The sequence below is a fragment of the Meriones unguiculatus genome, chromosome 3 (assembly GCF_030254825.1).
Source record: "Meriones unguiculatus strain TT.TT164.6M chromosome 3, Bangor_MerUng_6.1, whole genome shotgun sequence".
NCBI classification, from domain to species: Eukaryota; Metazoa; Chordata; class Mammalia; order Rodentia; family Muridae; genus Meriones; species Meriones unguiculatus.
Window position 1 is genome coordinate 132,850,266 of NC_083351.1, and position 16,832 is coordinate 132,867,097.

Here is a 16,832-nt window from a genome sequence, read left to right on the forward strand (position 1 = left end):
GGTCCATAACTTAGTTATTTCATATCTCTTCTTTCCAAATGTCAATTAGTAAATCTGTGTGTGACTCAGCCTATAATCTCTTTGATTAGAGGGACAGAATCAAATCATAAAACTGATTGCCTTTTCACAAATTATCCTCAATTGACCAAAGGATACTTGAATGTGCCTGTGTGTGGAGCACAAATACTCAATGTTCGCTAACCAGAAAAAAAAAATATGAACTTACTCCCAAGAATATAAGACATTTTAGTTATAAATATTTTATATTTAGGTTTGTGATTTAAATGTATCTCCTCATGGACAGACTCTTGAGATAGATACAAGATACTCGGATGAGTGTGACCAGGAGACAATCTGGTGAAAGAGGTTCTTGTGGGGAAAGCGCCTGAGTGAGGAAAGATGGGGACTCGCGGCTGGATCAGCTGAGGAAACAGTATTGAGCCCAGGCCAGGCTGCAGAGGACTAGGCTGATTTAGCAAACAAGATGCCTGGTATATATGACAGGTCTATATGACAAGAAGCCGAGCCAAGGGTCAGCCATGTCTCAGCAAGGCTATTCAGAGTATTGACCCCAGGCCAGGCTGCAGAGGACTAGGCTGATTTAGCAAGACGCCTGGCGTAGAATAAGGTAGTGGGACTCGGACAGGGAGGCACCACAGGTTACACTGGTGATCATCCACAGTAGGTGGACTGTGGCACGGCAGAAACATTGAACATCATCAGATGGACACTCACGAGGAGGGACAGGCCAGGAGCCAGCAGAATAGCATCCGGTGATGAGAGGAGCGTGCTCGGCCGACTAGGGGACGCTGGAGCACACACTCACTGGAGGGAGGTGGGGATGAAGCAGGGGAAGCCAAGGAAAGGTGGATGTGCTGGTAGGACAGAGGCAGTAGAGGCAGGAGGCCAGAGGGTCGGGGAGTTGAGCACACTGAGGTGATAAAGTTAGTGTGGTGATGGGTGGACAGTTTGAGCCGTGGGACAACAGAGTCCAGGGTGAGCTGGACATGAGTGTGTGCTGGCAGTCAGGTGCAATGACGCAGGGTGAACTGGGGAGGGCATCCTGTGGAGAGGGCCAGTGAGCATGTAGGCTGAGGAGGAGAATGGGATATATCGGGTGGAATAAAGAATAACGTGAGTTTTGGGACACTGAGGGGCTGGCCGGAGAGCACCCTAAAGACGGTGATGTGGGGGTGAGGTCGGCTTCATATGAGTCTCCAAGGGCTTGGCTGGGTTGAAGAAATAAGCAGTGGTGTCACGAGTATGGCCTGGGGAACAGGGAAGGCTGAGGGCAGGTGGCACAGGTGAGGGGTGGTAGTCACTGGGGAGGGGGTGGCTGGCAAGAAGGTAGACTGTGATGAGCTGGGGAACAGGGAGGACTGTGGCACATACAGCCACAGTTTAGGATGTGCTGGGAAGCAGGGCACGCTGGGTGGAATAAGGCCAGGGTGGTAAGTGGCAATCCGGCATGCCAAGAAAGTTAGGCACAGGATGAAGTCCAGGCTCAAAGCAGCAGGCTCAGGGAAGGCGAGAAAAGGATGAGTAAAAAAATGTACTGGGTGAGGGCTGGACAGATGGCTCAGTGGTTAAGAGCACTGTCTGTCCTTCCTAAAGGACTAGGGTTCAATTCCCAGCACCCACATGGCAGCTCACAACTGTCTGTAACTCCAGTTGCAAGGGATATGACACTTTCACGCTAATGCACATAAGATAAAATTAAATAAACTATTTTTAAAAATGTACTAGGTGAACTTGGAGTGGGCTGGGGAGTGGGGTATTGATGGGGTATAGTTAGTGGATCGTGGGGAGATGGGCAACGTGCTAAGCCAGAGATATCTGGTGGAAGAGGCAGCAGGCTAGGTCAAGAGGCTTCCGATGAAGGTACACTGCTATAGAAAGCAGGGAGGTCTTTGTGCTGACAGACGTGCACCAGGGGCATCTAGAACATTATCACACGGGGCTGTTCCTCCCAGCGAAGCAGTACCACAGCTGCTGTCCACCCAGGAGGCTGAGAGCAGGATGTGCATTCTACCTACCCATCACTCATGTCCCTGAGTCGAACTTACGGAAGAATGCTTCAAGAACAGGAAGACTCAACAGAGCCTTCTGGTGCCGCCTTGAACGAAAAAGCTCCGTACAAGGTCACACTCGTGTTGTGAGGGAAAAACAAAACAAAACAACAACAAAAAACAGTGAGGAGTACCTTGAAATTCGTCCACAGAAACCATAGAAAATTAATGGCATGAAAAAAGGGAAAGTGAGTATTCAAGAATGACACACCTCATAAATCATATCTGGCATACGGCATGTCCACCTATGTGCTCCTGCCTTGGTCACCAGTATGTGGGAAAGTCGAGGCCCGGGAGAAAGAAGTTAGGAGGTTGCGACGTACCTTGAGGGGGTGATGAGGCTCTTGGTCCCTGGTTGTCTGGCTTTCCTTTCTGTCTGTGACAAGCAAGGCCACTGCCACAGCCAGACACTGGCACCGTGACATTCCCAAAGCACCACAACAATCTGACCGGAAATAAGCTGTCTAAAAGCACGAGCTCCCAAAGCTTTTCTTACCTTTATCTTAGGTGTTTTATCGCAGAACGAAGACTAACGTACAGTGATGGACCCCGTCTATATCATCATGACACTATTTTGAATACACAAGTCTGTTCATCAGGAGAATGTAGCACCAGAGCCTCACCCCAAACTCATAAGAGAACTTACCAAGGCCCAGAGGCATACAACATGACTGCATGGCAAAAGAGGTGAGAAACAAGGAAACAGACGCATTCTAACTTGAACAAACCATAAGTTCTTTGTTAGAACAGGTTATCTAACTCTGAGGAGAAATGCTGCTTGGATAACATAATAGTTTGGGATATTTCCATTACACAGAGTGGACAATGGCCAATCACTGAGGGTCCTCACCCAGGCTCCTCTCTAAGGCTTTGACACTCCTGGGTTGCACTCTGTCATCAAGGACCCTAAGACTCACCCTCAGAGCTTACCAACAGCCAGCCCCCCCTGAGGGAATAGCAAAATTCCAGTGCAATTGTTTATATGCTGTTGTAGGCAGTTATTAATATTTACTATTGGTTTATCTTCCAGTAAAGCTTGCTGCTAATCTTAAACAGCTGTATAACCAAATCACCACAGAGACTGGGTTTTTAGTTAACCTAGAACACAATGCTGGGCAATATTTACTCCCTCCTAAACCTCCAAGCCCTCAGTTTCCTAACATTTAGACTTCCCACATTATACTTGCTTTTTGTGAAATCTTAGGTCTGGTTCAAGCTCCACATACTCCAAGATCTCTCCTCCAGCTCTGCTCCTAGCTCTCCTCTCTCCCCTTCTCCTCCTTCTCCTCCCCCTCCTCTCCTGCCTTCTGGTTCCTCCCCTCTTTCCTGTCCTCTGGCTCCTCCCTGCTCAACATTGTGTCCAGTTGCTTTATTTTGTTCCTGTTTACACAAGAGTTGAGACAGGATGCTTAGAATGAGTATCACAATGCAATATCCAGATTGAAACCAGAGAGTTGGGGGTGGGGTGGGGGAGAAATCAGCATTTAAATGAACAAGGGTAAGGTGTATACATTAAAAAAAAATTATACCAACAATATGGCCAGGGACAGTCTCTATCAAAGGTATAGTATGAAGTAACAGGGTCGAAAATGATGATGCAACTGAAACAGAAGGAGGAAAGATGATTCTTAGACATGAAACTAGCACTCTGATTTGTCAAATGATCTGTGTGTATTTAGAACATAAACAAGTCTTAACACAATTACGTTTTCACGAACTGCAGAAAAAATACATGATATATAGTTATATCGTAAAATAAATGATTTAACAAAACATACATTATTGAACAAAAATATATGATTTAACATGATTTAATATTTATACCAGTTGTATGAACCAACTCTGCCCCTCTCACTTAAAGACATTCAAAGCTGACTCAAACAGAAATGTTTAGTACTTGACATTCACGAGAATAAAGACATATAACAGGCAGAGGTGATAACTGCAAGGGTTAGGCTAACTTTGTAACCTATATGTCTTCTAAAGCCTATAGTTTTGAGTTTTAGGTCCAGGTTAAGCTAAAGCCTCTTAGTACCTTTCCAGAGAGTGAAGAAATGTGACCCTATCCATGAGGACAGATATAAAAAAAGGGCAAGCAAACAATGACCTTCACTCACCAAAAGAAGGACCAGACCCTTGTCCTTGAGATAGCGTTTCTTAGCAACGAACCTAGACTTCTTCTGATTAGCTTTTGACCTCCAGCCAAGAGCCCGCAGTCCTAATTTTCAAGGATGAGCTAACCACCCCCACCTTCAATTGCAGCTGCATCCACACTTGGCAGGACTGGCCAAGCTTGAACACCTAAGACTAACCAATTATCTTACTTTATAGCTTCCTCATCCAATCCTAAATTGTCAAAACTAGAACTTCAAATCTCCCGCAATTTTTCTTTTAAAAACCTAAAGGCCTTTGTCTCCCGGTGCCACTCTTTGCTGACCAGCAGGGGTGACCCCGTTGTACAATGGTTAATAAACCTCTTGCTTTTGCAACGAGTCTTGGTCTGGGGGAGTTTCTGGGAAGGGCGCGATTGAACTCCTGAGCTGTGAGACCCCAGGTCTTACATAACCATTCTGCAGATGGTGAAAGGGTTAGACTAACTTTGTAACCTATATGTCTTCTAAAGCCTATAGTTTTGAGTTTTAGGTCCAGGTTAAGCTAAAGCCTCTTAGTACCTTTCCAGAGAATGGAGAAATGTGACCCTATCTGTGAGGACAGATATAAAAAAAGCAAGCAAGCAATGACCTTCACTCAGCAAAAAGAACGACCAGACCCTTGTCTTCAAGATAGTGTTTCTTAGCAACGAACCCAGACGGCCTCAATCCTTCTTCTGAGTAGCTCCTGACCTCCAGCCAAAGCCAGCCCTAATCTTCAAGGATGAGCTAACCACCCCCACCTTCAATTGCAGCTGCATCCACACTTGGCAGAACTGGCCAAGTTTGAGCACCTAAGACTAATCAATTATCTTACTTTATAGCTTCCTCATCTAATCCTAAATTGCCAAAACTGCAACTTCAAATTTCCCGCAATTTTTCTTTTAAAAACGTAAAGGCTTTGTCTCCCGGGGCCACTCTTAGCTGACCAGCAGGGGTGACCCCATTGCACAATGTTTAATAAACCTCTTGCTTTTGCAACGAGTCGTGGTCTGGGGGAGTTTCTGGGAGGGGCATGATCTTGAACTCCTGAGCTATGAGACCCCAGGTCTTACAATGGCACATATATGAAAGAATCCCAGTCAGACTGTGAATGTTTGGGCAAAGCAAAATTCCAGGCCTCATATGGTACCAGAACTGCTGAGATCCAAATCAAGTTCTCCAAACAGCAAGGAGACTGGGTTACAGTCTGAGTTGCTGATGGGACAAACAGAAAGTTCTCCTGAGGAATATGGTGTGAAGAAAGAGCAGGTGGAAACAAGGAGCAGCAGGGTTGGGCAGAGGGCTCTGAGGAGCAATTTGGGGTGGGGAAGGGCTGAAGACACACCCTCATCCCCACCCTCAGAAACCCTTGTGACACTGCCCTGCTCTGTGATGCAGGCTGGGGACTTTAGTTGAGCTCATGAACCCTCAGGATCAGTCACCTCAGGCAGCCATGCTGTTTATACAATGGAGAACACACTCTCATCTCTGAATAGCCTTGCTGAGACATGGCTGACCCTTGGCTCAGCTTCCTGTTATATAGATCTCAACTACACCTTTCTGAGTGGACTGGGGCTGCTGCTTCTGTACCTCTGCTACCTGTCCCTGAAACTGGTTTTACAGTCACCATCACCGTGGGAGAAGAAACACACTCCACAGGTAAGGAAGTGTGGTGAGCTCCCAGGAGAGATTCTTCATTGCTGTGATACACTTTTATTCTCTGGCTATGGGATGAGCCTGTTGTCAGAAGGATGTCTGAGATGGAACATGGGAGGAGAATGGAGGGGAGGAGAGAAAAGAAGAGGGGAGGGAAGAGGAGAGAAGGGAGGAGAGGAGGGAGAAGATGAGAGGGAGGGGAGAGGAGTGGAGGGGAGGAAAGGGAAGGAAAGGGGAGAGGAGGGAAAAAGAGGGGAAGAGGGGAGAAGAGGAGAGAAAAAGAGAGGGAGGAGAGGAGAAAAGAAGAGAGGAGGGAGGAAGATAAGTAGGAGGGGTGAGGAGTGAAGGGGAAGGGAAGAGAAAAGGAGAAGGGGGAGAAAACCACTGTCCTAGGGTATGAGAGGGATCAGGTTGGACTAAGGTTCCCATCTGGAACCCACAGTCCACCTTCCTGTGTGTGGCTGAAGTTCCCAGAACAAAGCACAAAACTGGTCCTAGGGGCATGGCTGCAGTCTTTGAGCTTTCGGAGTGAGACCACCCTCTCCTGACACTGGATTCCATGATCCATTCTCACATCACGTGTCCCTTCACCTGCCTCCTTCCATGATGAACTGGTCAGGATCACAGTGCTGAGTGCTTGGTGGCCCCTAATTAGAGCCTGGTACACAATCTTTGGCTACACACACGGCCCTTGTGAGAACTGAGACGTATATGCTGGCTTCCAGTTCCAGGCTATCAAGAAGAGGGCTTTTTGCTGAGACCCCCAAGTGTTGACTTCATCATGTCCCCCTCTAGTTTCCCAAGGAGAAAAACGGTAAAAAAAACAAAACAAAACAAAAAACGAGTGATTATCTTTAAAGTTAATAAATAGCATGAATAAATCTTGCTTATTCGATGGCCCTCAGGATATCCTGGTTAGGAATTCCGAATATATAACAAAGAGAAGCAATACAAACAATTCCCATGTGTCCATTGTATTTCTCTTTTCTTTACAGCCAAAGGGCAGAACTGAGAGCAAAAGAAGGAAAGCAGTTAAAGGTAGGTTTCTGCCTGTCAACCTCATCTTCCTGGGGTCCCCCTCATGTCCTTCCTATGAGCTTTCAGGTTCATTATCTGAAGATGTCACTCCCAAGACACAGATCCACAGGATCAACCCAAGATACCTGTCTGAGTCCCTTCCCCTCCCCTCCCTCATGCTTGAAACAATGACAGTCTGGAGCAGTGGGCACAGCTCCTGAGGCTCCTGTGAGATATGTAGGAGGGAGTGACAATGTTGGGCAGTGGCCACAGCACAGTGACACTCGGGACAACACGGGTAGGTAGAGGGATTCACAAGTGAAACACACAAGTGCGAACATTCTGAGTGTTCTCATAGACAGCCTACAGGTTATCCTAAGTGCTTTTGTTTTCTTTCTTTTTAAAAGATTTATATATTTATTTATTACATGTGTATGGGTGTTTTGCCTGCATGTATATCCACACGAAAATGCCTGGGGCCCTCAGAGGTCAGAAGGAGGACATCAGCTGCCCTGTAAGTGGACCGACAGGTGGTTGTGAGCCACCATGTGGGTGCTGAGAACCAAACCCAAGTCCTCTAGAAGAATCTCTAGTGCTTTTAACCACTGAGTTATCTCTCCAGCTCCTTGAACATTTTCCTTAAAGGTACTCACTCGTGATCCTCCGGTGTCTATTTTCTTTGTGTATTATGCATGTTCCCCTTTTCCAGGTGGGAGGACTGGCCAGACAGCCTCTGAGGAAGGGAGCAGGCTGCTGCAGACGACACTGCAGAGGTGACTCATTCCCCTATCTCCCAGTCCTTTTTCCTTGGGTCTCCACCCTGGCCAGCAGGCTTTCTTTTTGACATGCTGGACTTAGGTCATGCTCTGCCTTTGTGTCTCTTTACAGCCTGGACAAATTGCATGATCCCACAGACCTTCACAAACTACTACATCCAGATCCCTTCTGCCACGTACCTAACAAAGCAGATGCTCAGGCCAGTTGCCTGCTCTCTCAGGCTCCCCTGCAAGTCAAAGCTGTCTTGCTGTCCCATTTGCCTTCTACAGCCTTCACGACAGAGACCTCATTGTACCTTTTCTCTCACCTCCCAGCAAAGCAACCAGCACTTCCAGTTCCAGAAGCCCTGCCCCAGCCTTCATCAACTTCCCCATCCCTCCTCTCACCTCACCAAATCATTCCTCTGGATGGCTTCCCTTCTCCCCCACCACTCAGTGCCTCTCTGTCACCGCAGGCATCTGCTCCCTTAAACCCTGCAGCATTACTGAACCATATCACACTTAATGCTTTTCCTCCTCCACTTCCACATGCCACCCAGGAAGCACACTCTATTAACAAGCAGCCTCTAGACCCCTGTGCTTCTCCAGGCTCAAACCAGAGACCCACAAGGGTCCCCACTATAGAGACAGGAGATCCTTCCTCTCCCAACCCTGATATCTTGGCACTCTTCAAGAGGCAAGAGAAAAGGGAGACTGACTTCACTGCATCTAAACACGAAAAAGAGAAAGCAGAATTTTTTTCAATGCCACTAAATACGTCAGAGCAAATCTCAGTGTCAATGGCTGGTCCAAAGAACTCAGAAGTCACAAGCCTTTCAGGTAACTGGAAAGACAAGCCAGGGGGTCCTCAGCTATACCAGCAGCCCTCTCCTCCCAAGAATTCTGAAGACCAATCAGAGATCAAAGACATCCAGCTGTTTTGGGGCCCTCCTTCTCTCCACAGTGAGTTCCTGGAACATGAGGATGCTGCCCCAAGAAACAGTTACTCAGAAAGCACCCATTTCAATGGAATGGCGAAGGCCTCCACAGGCAACTCCACCCTTCTTCACCCCACACCTCTTCCCTTGCCTGAGAGTGACCAGCAGGTCTGGCCGCAAGTCTTACCTCAATCTCAGACCAAACCTGACTCTTCTGCCAAGTCTGAGGCCCAGTCTAACCCCGTAATCCAAGTCCTGCCACCTTCTCCTCAGTCCCAGCTTAGGATCTGTGGGGTGCGTTTTCACGGACCCCAAGAGTGGGCACAGCCTCTTGGCCCATCTGAAATTCACCAGCTGGAATTCAACCTATTACAAAAAGCACTGGAAAGTTTTGGGGGGTTACCTACTGTAGCCCAAAGATTCCCAGGAGGCTTCTGTCATCCACCTCTTAAGATCTCAACCCGAAACTCATCCAAGGTTTATGGCCCCAGGTTAATCCTTCCAGGAGACTTCCCCCTCACCACAGAAGTCCGGAGGAAACTAGAGCACCATCTTCGAAAGAGACTCATCCAGCACCGGTGGGGCCTGCCGTACAGGATCAGTGAGTCCCTGTCACACATGTGTCCTCGGTCAGAGCTTGCTAAGGATGCCGAGTCAGGGAACAGTCATGGACTCTCCTGGATCTCTCTATATAAGCTCAGTGCCAGCAGGAACCCATCAAGCTTTGCTCTAAGCCGATCTGGAAGCCTCCATAAAAGGCACTCAGATAGTCACGCTCCAAAGGAGGAAGACCTCAAAGTTTGTAGAAAATGTCCAAGGATAGACCAAAAATATCATCTCCAGAGAAACTCCAATGAGGCTACAGAAGGCAGTGTAGACCCAGGCTCCGAGGCACAGGTACAACTTAAACCAGGAAGTATGTCTAGAAAGATTTCAAAGACTTCATGGGTCAAGCAGTGCCAGAAAGAATGTGAAACTTTGCTGCAAGAGCATCTGGGCAAGAAAACCAAAGAATCCAGGGAGGGTGAGATCCTTGGCACTGTGGACAAATCACGACGTTCTGTCAGCACGGCACAGCCTCCACCTGACACAACCCCCAAACAAACGAAAGCTCTGGCACCATTGGCAGGGGATGAAGACCCACTGAAAACACACCAGCACAGTTTGGCACTGAGTCCTACCAAAGAAAAGGCGTTGGAAGAACACATTAAGACCTTTGGCAAGAGGATGGCATTTGGTCAGCCCCAAAGAGTTGAATCCTTAGAGTCCTACCTGACAAAACTACAGCCACCCGGTTCTTTCTCTCAGTTCCGCTGTCCCTCACACACCGTTTCTGGACTGGATTCTGACAAGTCCTCCAGACTCCTCCAAAGAAACACTAGTGGAGACAGAAGGGGGACAGTGAATTTAGCCCCCATCCAAGGAGGGCCTCTCCCTGCTAGCTTGCCTGTGGGCCAGATACAGCCGGCCTCTGGGAACAGGAAGGTGTTTGTCGATCAAAAAGCTCCAAGTGGCAGAGAGGCCGTCCAGCCCTGGACACCCGGTATGGTGGACAAAGGCAGCCTGCAACAGTTTGGATCACACAACAGACACGGCCCAGAGCTGCCCATGAGCCCAGATGGGCCAACAGATGAGAGACTGGCTTCCAGCACCAACACACAGAGGCCTTGGGGAGAAAGGAAGAGCTGGGAAGATGGCTCCATGGCTGAGGGGTCCATGGAGCTACTCAAGAAAGAGGAACTCCCTGGTCTTCACCCACAGGCCACTAAGATCTTCACAGCCCCCCGAGGCACATGCTCCTCAGGAAGCCACGTGGCCACAAATGAATCCCTGCAGGAAATGTCATCTCCCCACAACTCTGAGACATCTGGCAAGAAGGGTCAGGTGTCCAGAGGAGGCCTGTTGAACTCAGAGAGTGGAGCACACATCCAGGTGCCAGGCCTGCCTGCCCTGCCCTTTGCCTCAGAAGAAGTGGCTTCCAAAGGCCAGGGGCCCCCCAGTGGGGATTTGGCAGCCTCTCAGGTGATGCATGCTCACCTGCCCACTGTGGGGGTCAGCATGGAGCCGTGGCAGGGCCCCTGGGTCCCTGCACATGTCCCAGGCAAGCTCCAGAACAAGGACTGCCCCCCAGCTGCCAGGAGAGTGTCCCCGCTGGCAACTGAAGCAGAAAAGCTTGGTGGAGGGGATGCAGGCTCGGAGACATCCCCAACCAGAGGGGAGAGACACAGTGTTCAGGCCAGGGCACCAGAGGGACCACATGGACACTCCTCTTCCCCAGCCCTGGCCCCTAAGAGGCAGCCTCCAGAAAATCATTTCACCAGCCAGGTGAGGAGTTTCCTGCAGAGGCTGTCCCCTGGGAGAAAACGCAAGGGGCAGCAAAGGCCCCTGGCTAAGGACAGCTTCCCACCAATGTCTGCGAAAGGCACAAGCCTCACCCAAGGCAGATGTGAGTCTTGTGGCAACAGTGAAGCTCAGAAATGTGCGAGAGACCCTGGGGTGCTCCTCAGGAAACAGCTGGGGCACAGGTCTGGGACAGCCACCCCCTGTCCCCAGGCACCTGTGCCTCCCCTCATAGGCTCTGCAGAAGCTCAGCAGGAGGTCCAAGGGCAGGCTGAGGCAGAGCCAGTGCAGAGGCCCCACTCCTGGGGCAAAGCTCCATGCTGTCAAGTGCAAAGGGCTGAGTTCTGCAGCCCAGGACAAGGGCAGGCAGCCCCTGACAGGTGTGGCATTGTGGGAGAAGCCAAGATGGTGGAGACCTCTCCCATGTGTGCTTCCCAGGAAACCGAATCCCACCAGGGTCCTGTCTATAGGTGTCGAGCTGGTCAGGTGCCTGCAGCTGCCCTTCTCTGTGTTGAAGACACTGTTGGGAGGTTTCCATTTCCCAAACAAAATGCTTATCCAGGTTTTCTTGGGAATAGGTTTTCTGCCCAACAGTAATTTTCCCCTTGTTGACAGTATTGATTTCTCCCAATAAATTTTCTGAAAATTTGCTTTTTTGAGTATGTGTGCCCATGTGTGGCATGAGATTTACATAAACAAGGCTTATGCTTAGACAATGGGACACTAGTTCAACCTTCCTGACGCCAAATATTCTGAAAGATGCCCCTCCTCCCACGGCTCTTACTGTAAGGGGGATATGATGTGGACCCCTAAGAACCTTCACTCCCCAGTGTTTTGTGATGTTGGCCGCTTCCCACATCTTACTGTAGCCTCAATAATGCTGTGTGGCAGACCACACCTTCCCTCTATTGCTCCACATTCTTGAAAATGATGTTCTTTGTACAAGGTCACCCTTGTGTGACAAGGACAGTTAGGTGTCCTAGAATACCATGACTCAGTCAACTCCTTGGAACAGTTGTTAGTGAACTAAGATGTGCCTTGTATGTGTTTCCTCTGGTCCTGAGTCAGATTCTGTATGATGGCAGGATCTGGGAGGAGGCAGCGCCTACTTCTTGCTGCACACCCTCACCGTTTTCTCACAACCAGAATATATCACTTGTGGGAACTCCTTCCCGCTTAGTTCTTCAGGCTGTGTGCAAGATAATTTTTGAAATCACACCTCGACCCTGCTTTCAGTGGGAGGAATGTCCTCCAGGCAGTCACCTTACTTTTGAAAATGTGCCACAAAGCAAGCAGGTGCGCCCTAAGTCCTTCCTGAGGAAGACCAAAAGAGGCAGATGGGCTGGCTGTTCAAGCACCAAGATCTCATCCTGTGACCCCAACATGTTCACCGAACCCCACTACCTGATCCATTTGTTGGCACTTTCCTGAGGCTGAAAAGAGTACCACATAGCTTTCTGATGTCAAAGTGTGAGGACCATTGGCAGGATTGTCCTGTGCCAGGCGTGGAGTCATTTCAGGGAGGGTAACCCAATGCTCCCATCCATGCTTGATGACAGTGTATTCTTAGTGTCACAGTGTGCATGATGTCACCTTGATCTGCATGGGCTCCTTGGAGTGTCACCGGCAGTTCACGTCCCTGTAGTGAAGTGGGTATCTTCACTACAGGTATCTGGGCATAAATTCCATGGATTCACATGTTCATTTCACCAAACTTGCACGGAAACCTGCCTTTAGAGGAGGTTTATTTTACGTATACGAGTGTCTATCTGCACGCCAGGAGAGGGCATCAGACTCCAGAATAGATGGTTGTGAGCTACCATGTGGGTGCTGGAAACTGAATTCAGGACCTCTCAAAAGAGCAGACAATGCTCTTAACTGCTGAGCCATCTCTCTAGCCCAAAACCTGTCTTTTTACACACATCTCAACGGAAGAATGAGAAAAATCCTGCAACATTCTTAGCATTTACTGTATTGCCAGGGTGGAGGTGTCTTGTGGGCGTCAGAGCGAAAACATTTCCACTCTTGCTCTGAGTGTGTTGTCTCTCCAAGTCCTCCTTCACTGACCACTGCCAGCACTGAGAGGCAGGGCATCCGAAACAGTGCAGATTGGGAGGTGGCTTCAGATGCGATAGATTTTCAGAGCACACGTAAAGCCCAAATATCCATGCGGCCAGTGTAGCCAACAATCTGTCCTGCCACTCCTCTGCCATCTATCTGGTCACAGGGTGTGCCACTTGTGGGGTCATTCAACATGGTTTCAGTCCTGCGAGATCACCAGACACTTGTCCTTCCCTCTTCTAGGGAGCCCAACCTTTGACTCCTCCGTATATGGCCAGCATATGCCCACATGTGTTAAATCCTTTCAAATCTACCTCTTTGGTATTTCTGCCTCCTGTTCTAACCACCATGCCCTATCCCCATTTCCTTCCCCTCAGGGAAGACCTCGGAGAGTTCAAACAAGAAATAGTCAAAAGCTTTCTTCTTCCTCAGCCTCAGTGCAGCTGTTCCTCTCTTCCTCTCCTGCACATGTTGTCTTTTTGTAAGACAACACCCAGCGACCTCCGTTCCTTCTGGAGGAAGGCAGAGTAAAATCTCAGGATTTGGTGTCATCCAGAGACGTAAGGAAATCATTTGTATAGGAAACTAGAACTTCCCCTGACAACTGTTGCTTCCTTCAGAAAATCATAGGGCAGGCTTATTGGTGCTTTCATGTGTGTGTGTGTGTGTGTGTTAAAATGATGCCTGTAGTAAAAAACAAAGGGCAGACAAATATTGAGAAAAGGGTAGCTTTCTGGGTTGTGGGCCTTGTGCTGTCCATGACCTCACAGCAGCCTTTGAAAGACCCAAGAAGCGAGTGTGGCATATGGACCAAAAGCTGGCCCACTGGGATGAAATCAACATGAGGGGGATCTGCAGAAGCCTGGCAAGGGACTATCTCCCAACACTAAAGCTGTCTGTGTCTACAGTCAGGGGAAGGATCAGGTCCTGCATCCGCAAAGGACAACCCACCCACCCCCTAGGCAGAGCTGTTCCAGTGCTGAATGGGCCAGAGAGAGGATTAAGCCTGCATAGAAGTTGTAGACCTCCAGACCTCGGGGTTGTTCTCCCAACCTGCTGTACACAAAGGATTATGACCCAAGCTCAAGCTTGAATAAAGACCATTGGTGTTTCGGACTCATGTTCCTGGTGGTCTCTTGGGGGTCTCGATCCTAAAATGTCCCCCTTCTCCCACCTCCAAGAGTTACAGATTCCACCTAAGCCTGCCTGTGGCTGGCCATGCTGGTGTCTCCAGCCGGCCTCACACCATCATCTGTCCCTGTTACAGGTCAATTGCACCTGGTCCCTGGCTGGGCTTAAGAAGCACAGAAGGCTGCAAACTACCTGGCACATTTTCGAATGAGCCTGCCCAGCTTCATTCCCTACAAGTGAAAGTGTTAAATTAGCAGAACTAACTCTATTGTTTCTCAGACTCCATCCAATCTTAGCTTGTTACTGGACTACCTTGGTTCCCACCCTTAAGTTCTGAGAAAAACAAAACACTGAATATTCTCAGCAGCTTGCAGCTAGACACAGCAACTGAGGCAGACTGATAAAAAAAAAAAAAAAGGGTCAGTTAAGAAAACATAAGTTGTTCCCAACAACACAATATTCCTCTTGGCAAACTGTTTCTCTCTGTGGTTTGGCCAGGTGCTGTTAACCAACTAGGTCAAAGTGCATTTCATTCCTTTACCTTTTGTCCAATCATGTAACGCCCAGGTTTGGAGGTCCCTGTTTGCAGTTTTTCCCTTTAAAAACCCAGTCTCTCCAGACCTCGGGGTTGTTCTCCCAACCTGCTGTACACAAAGGATTATGACCCAAGCTCAAGCTTGAATAAAGACCATTGGTGTTTCGGACTCATGTTCCTGGTGGTCTCTTGGGGGTCTCGAGATCTAGGCATAACACACAATCAATGGTCTGTCTTCTCCCCAAATTTCCCATGTCAGGCGCCTCTGAGCTAAGCACACTTTAAAATGAGACAAAACTAGGAAAACAGGTCTTTGCAGGATATGCATTGTCTACTATTTAAAGCCCTGACAAATCACAATTTGCATTGTGACAAAGAGGTAAACAGAGAACCAGACTGGAATAAAGGCACAGTCCCTGCAACTGCTAGACAAGTTGAGGTTATAGGATGAAACACAGAAAAATCTTAGTCAAAATCAGCTTGCCGGCAGAAGGTACTTGAGCAATTAAGTAGTGGGAACCATCAAATGAAAAGTTTTTAAAATCATTGAAAGGTACAGATGTTGCAGGAGAATGAGAAAACTCATAGAATTATCGTATTAAGATGTTTTTGATTTCCACTAATTTTTCTTCTGGAAACTCCAGCAGAAATCCCAAATGCCAGGCTGGAGATCTGGCTCAGAGGTTAAGAGCACTGGCTGCTCTTCCAGAGGCTCATAAATTCAATTCCCAGCAACCACACGGTGGCACACAACCCTCTATGATGACGCCTGGTATCATCTTCTGGTGCGCAGGTGTACATGCAGTCAGAACACTGTATGTATAGTAAATAAATAAATCATTCATATTTATATATATAAAGGGTTGGTGTGGTGGCACGCTTGGTCATCAGTCTGTGCTACAGATGAGAGGAGGGAGTGAGGTGGAGCCTGCTTGTAGCTGCTCTTTGCTACTTTGTAGATTCTTCTTTTTCCCACTGTCAGAAAATCACAGAAATTATCTGCAGCTGGTAAAACGATGCCTCTGCTAAAGAATGAGGCTATTCATAGTTGGGTGTTCCAAAGCCAGTGATGACACCCAAGTGTTGTAGCCCTTCAGTTAAGTTGCCATGCTAATGGCAGAGGATGCGGGGGGACACCCATGTCTTGTGTAGCTTATCGGTTCATTGCTGGATGCAGGTCCTGCTGCTGCTTGACAGTCAGCAGCTCGATGCTTGGCCAGCAGCCAAGCCCCAGGCGTCCAGCAGCAAATTCTCCAGGAAGGAGGGAGTCCATTCTTCCGCAGAGTAAATGATGCATCTCAGCCAGTGAAAAGATAATGGCAGCCCGTTTATTTCAGGTAAAACAGGGACTTGGGCAATGGGAGAGTTTTTGAGAGTGAATGTGTTTGATTCAATGGGACTAGGGCTGCCAGGGACACTTCATTTACATGTACCCACAGCCCTATCATAAAAGGGGGAACGCAGTGCTTAATTATACTATGAATGGGGCAAGAACTCCAGATATGGTTAAATGTCATTGGTTGAAAGCCCAAGGCACCAAGACATCTCATTAGCATGAGGTGGGTGTTTCCAGGAATCCCCAGGTACACACTGAATGGGTTTCTTATCAGGAAAACAGCTGGACCTGTATTTTTCCCTGAGGGCTGTGTTAGTCTCAGAGGATCTGGGATTTCCACAGATCAGAAGGAGAGGAGAGAACCCAGGTAAGGAAGGGAGTCCATCATTTTTGCACCAAGCTCAGGGGCTATCTGGGAATGCCAGACTTCAACCTTACCAGCAGCGTCCAAGCTGATGGTGATCTCTTAACCAAGGGCTGCCCATCCTCCCATTTTGGGAGTGCAGTTGGTTTAAGATTAACCCTTTCTTTTGAAATGAGATGTTTCATCTTATTGTCCTCCCACTTTCTCAGCTTTTCTCTGACCTGCACACCCTCTGGTGCAGTTTCTTTCCCTCTTCCCTCCTGCAGGACTCTCCCGCTATCTTGCTCAGTTGCCAGGCCTGAGCCTTTGTGTTCTCTCTTCTCCAGTGCTCCTCACTTCACAGGCTCTTCCTTTCCATTGAGCCACCAAATGCAAACCTTTCCAAAGAAAGAGAGTAGAGTGACAATTTTGTTTTCCCATTTGAGCCATTCCCCCCACCACCACCACCACCACCGGGCCTCTTCATTTCCACTGAAAATTTTCCAACTGCTCAGCCAT

At 48.5% G+C, this 16,832-nt stretch overlaps 1 protein-coding gene across 1 annotated transcript; it reads left to right on the plus strand.

Annotated features, from left to right (window-relative positions):
* Positions 1-2,306: 2,306 nt before the first annotated feature.
* On the plus strand, positions 2,307-15,922 carry LOC110554885 (spermatogenesis-associated protein 31D3-like). The gene is made up of 6 exons (XM_060378806.1): positions 2,307-2,388; positions 5,745-5,860; positions 6,853-6,895; positions 7,584-7,647; positions 7,763-11,393; positions 15,812-15,922. The coding sequence occupies exons 1-6, from the start codon at positions 2,307-2,309 to the stop codon at positions 15,920-15,922; spliced, it is 4,047 nt and encodes a 1,348-aa protein (XP_060234789.1).
* Positions 15,923-16,832: the final 910 nt, after the last annotated feature.